Source organism: Buceros rhinoceros, unplaced genomic scaffold (assembly GCF_000710305.1).
Source record: "Buceros rhinoceros silvestris isolate BGI_N320 unplaced genomic scaffold, ASM71030v1 scaffold20499, whole genome shotgun sequence".
Classification (NCBI taxonomy): Eukaryota; Metazoa; Chordata; class Aves; order Bucerotiformes; family Bucerotidae; genus Buceros; species Buceros rhinoceros.
The window spans coordinates 6,760-9,474 of record NW_010432344.1 but is presented as its reverse complement, the minus strand read 5'-3'; the positions used below and the strand labels follow the sequence as shown (position 1 = coordinate 9,474).

The 2,715-nt window shown below is 61.4% G+C and overlaps 1 protein-coding gene across 1 annotated transcript; it reads left to right on the top strand.

The window, feature by feature from the left end:
• The first annotated feature begins 568 nt into the window (after nt 1–568).
• On the top strand, nt 569–2,347 carry SC5D (sterol-C5-desaturase). Its single transcript, XM_010143755.1, has 4 exons — nt 569–784; nt 949–1,081; nt 1,537–1,637; nt 1,922–2,347. The coding sequence occupies exons 1-4, from the start codon at nt 575–577 to the stop codon at nt 2,345–2,347; spliced, it is 870 nt and encodes a 289-aa protein (XP_010142057.1). The 5' UTR covers nt 569–574.
• Nucleotides 2,348–2,715: the final 368 nt, after the last annotated feature.

Sequence of the window (2,715 nt, the reverse complement as noted above, 5' to 3'; positions counted from 1 at the left end):
CCATCGACGAGCCCCTCTGCTCTCCCGCTGCCACCTCCCTGCCCACGCACGGTCCCGGTCCCAGCTCTGCCGGGGGCTTTCCACACCGACAGCGGGACCCCCGGCAGCACCGCCGGAGTCTCCCCGCAGGACTGAAAGCCGGAGCACCGAGACAGCCGCCTCCACGGTCCCCAGGCCACTGCGCCCCACATGAGAGGACACCGTGCTCCCCAACACCTACATCCCGCTGCCGCCCTTTCCCCAGCATGGGACACTGCCATACCAGCCCTCTCCCGCAGCAGGAGGACACAGAAACAGGGCAGCCCCCACCTCGACATCGGCTGTGATCCATGCTTGATTCCCCACAGCCTGCATCTCCCAGACACACCTCACAGACCTGGCTATGGTGGCCTGGACAGACAGCCGAGCTGCCCACCGCCATGACTCTCTGGCACCCCACCACCCAATCTTAAGGGCTGCTCAGACTGAGCCCCTACGGCCCCGGGGATGGATGGGCTGGAGAGACCAGGGACACCTTCTGCACCCCTTCTGTGACCAGTCACACCAACCCTGTCTCTTTCCTGCAGGAGCTGCCATGGATCTGGTCCTGGATGTCGCTGACCGGCATATCCTCACACCCTATGTGTACCCTGCCAGCTGGCCTGAAGGTGAGCCCAGCCGCCAGCTCCTCAGTCTCTTCGTCATCACCAATCTGGGGGCACTCACCCTCTACCTGCTCTTTGGCACCCTCAGCTACTACTTCATCTTTGACCATGAACTGAAGAAGCATCCCCAGTTCCTAGAGGTGAGTGCTCCCCAAGCTGCCTTCACAGACGGCAGCTGCTGGATGAGATGCCAGCCCTCCCTGCCTCGCAAGGGACTTGGGGCAGTGTCAGGACTCTTGGGGGTCTGCCCAGCTCCTGGTGCACCCTCTCTCCTAACCCCTCTTTTCCGCTGCTCCCCCCACAGAACCAGGTGCATCGGGAGATCGTCTATGCCCTGCGCTCCCTCCCCTGGATCAGCGTACCCACCGTCGCCCTGTTCTTCGCCGAGGTGCGGGGCTACAGCAAGCTCTACGACAACATCGAGGACTCCCCATATGGTGAGCCGCTCCCCTGACAGGACAACCCCCTCTCCCCGCTGCCCGGGTTGCCTCCCTCAGCCCCTCCTGGTGTGGGTGGCCCCCATTTCTCCTGATGATGGCACACCTCGTACAGACCCTGAAAAATCCATCCTGCCTCGAGCTTGTCCTAGCTAGTAGTTGTAATCCCAAGTTCTGTTTACAACAGCTTGAGGAAGGGCCCATACCCCCAGCTCCGCTAAAGAAGTCCTTCCCTTTCCTGGGCACAGCTTCCAGCAAACCAGCACCCAACTCACTATCCATGAGTCCAACCAAGACAGCAAGAGACTGCCCAACCCTCTCACCACACCTCAGCGGGATGGACCCCTAAACGACTTGCACGTCCTCCTGCGATGAGGGCCATCACACCTCCCCGGCCCCTACAGCCTCCAGCTCCTCACTGGCCCTCACCACCCCTAACATCCCTGTTTCCCTAGGCTGGTTAGGTGTCTTCCTCAGCATGCTGTCCTTCCTCTTCTTCACTGACATGGGCATCTACTGGATACACCGCGCTCTCCACCACAAACTGCTCTATAAGGTATGAGACCCACAGCAGGGCTGCAGCCAAGCTGCTGCTTCCAGGGAGCACACACCCTGGGGGGAACGGCCGGCTGGGCTCAGCCCAGCCAGATGGAGCATCACCTTGCTTCAATCCTCGACACGATGGGAGCCAAGAGCCTCTTAGGGCATGCGGCCCTCTCCCGCACTTTGGGCGGCAAGGGCCCCCGGTCGGCAAGTCCGTGCCTGGCTGGAGGACCTCCTGAAAGGGGGCCCTGCGCCTGCCCCCACCCCAGGGACCAATGGCATACCCTCTCCCCACAGCGCTTCCACAAGCCCCACCACCTCTGGAAGATCGCGACGCCCTTCGCCAGCCACGCCTTCCACCCGGTTGATGGCTTCATGCAGAGCTTGCCCTACCACGTCTACCCCTTCCTTTTTCCCCTGCACAAAGTCACCTACTTGGGCCTCTACATCTTTGTTAACGTCTGGACCATCTCCATTCATGACGGCGACTACCGTGTCCCCCGCCTCTTGCAGCATGTCATCAACGGCTCGGCCCACCACACTGACCACCACTTGTACTTCGACTACAACTACGGGCAGTACTTCACCCTCTGGGACAAGATCGGTGGCTCCTACAAGAGCCCCACGGCCTTCGAGGGCAAAGGCCCCCATGACTATCTGCGCAAGCTCCGAGAGAAAGGCCCGGGAGTGTCCGATGGCCCCCCTGCCTCCAAGACTGAGTAGGGTTTCCCCCGGCCTGGCCCCTCTCTCTGGGACGAGGCTCCCCAGCCGGATCTCATCCTGTTTCTCCCTGGTTGCTTGAGACTGCTTTCAGAGAGCCCCTGTCTGCCGGTGGCACCACCAGCCTGGGCTGATTCTCAGCGAGCGCTTCGGCCCGTCCCTGCTCTGGAAACAGCATCGCCTGGACTCGCTCTGTGCCACACATGTGCCCTGCTCCCCCTTTTGCTCCCCTTGGATCTCTGCTGAGGTCCCCGTGCTGCTGCAGGACTGTGCCGCTGCTTCACAAGAAGAACAATAACGTGGCACAAGGAAAACAATAACGTGGCGCAAATAGAACAATGGCGTTGTTGTTATGGCAGGGGCCCCAACCG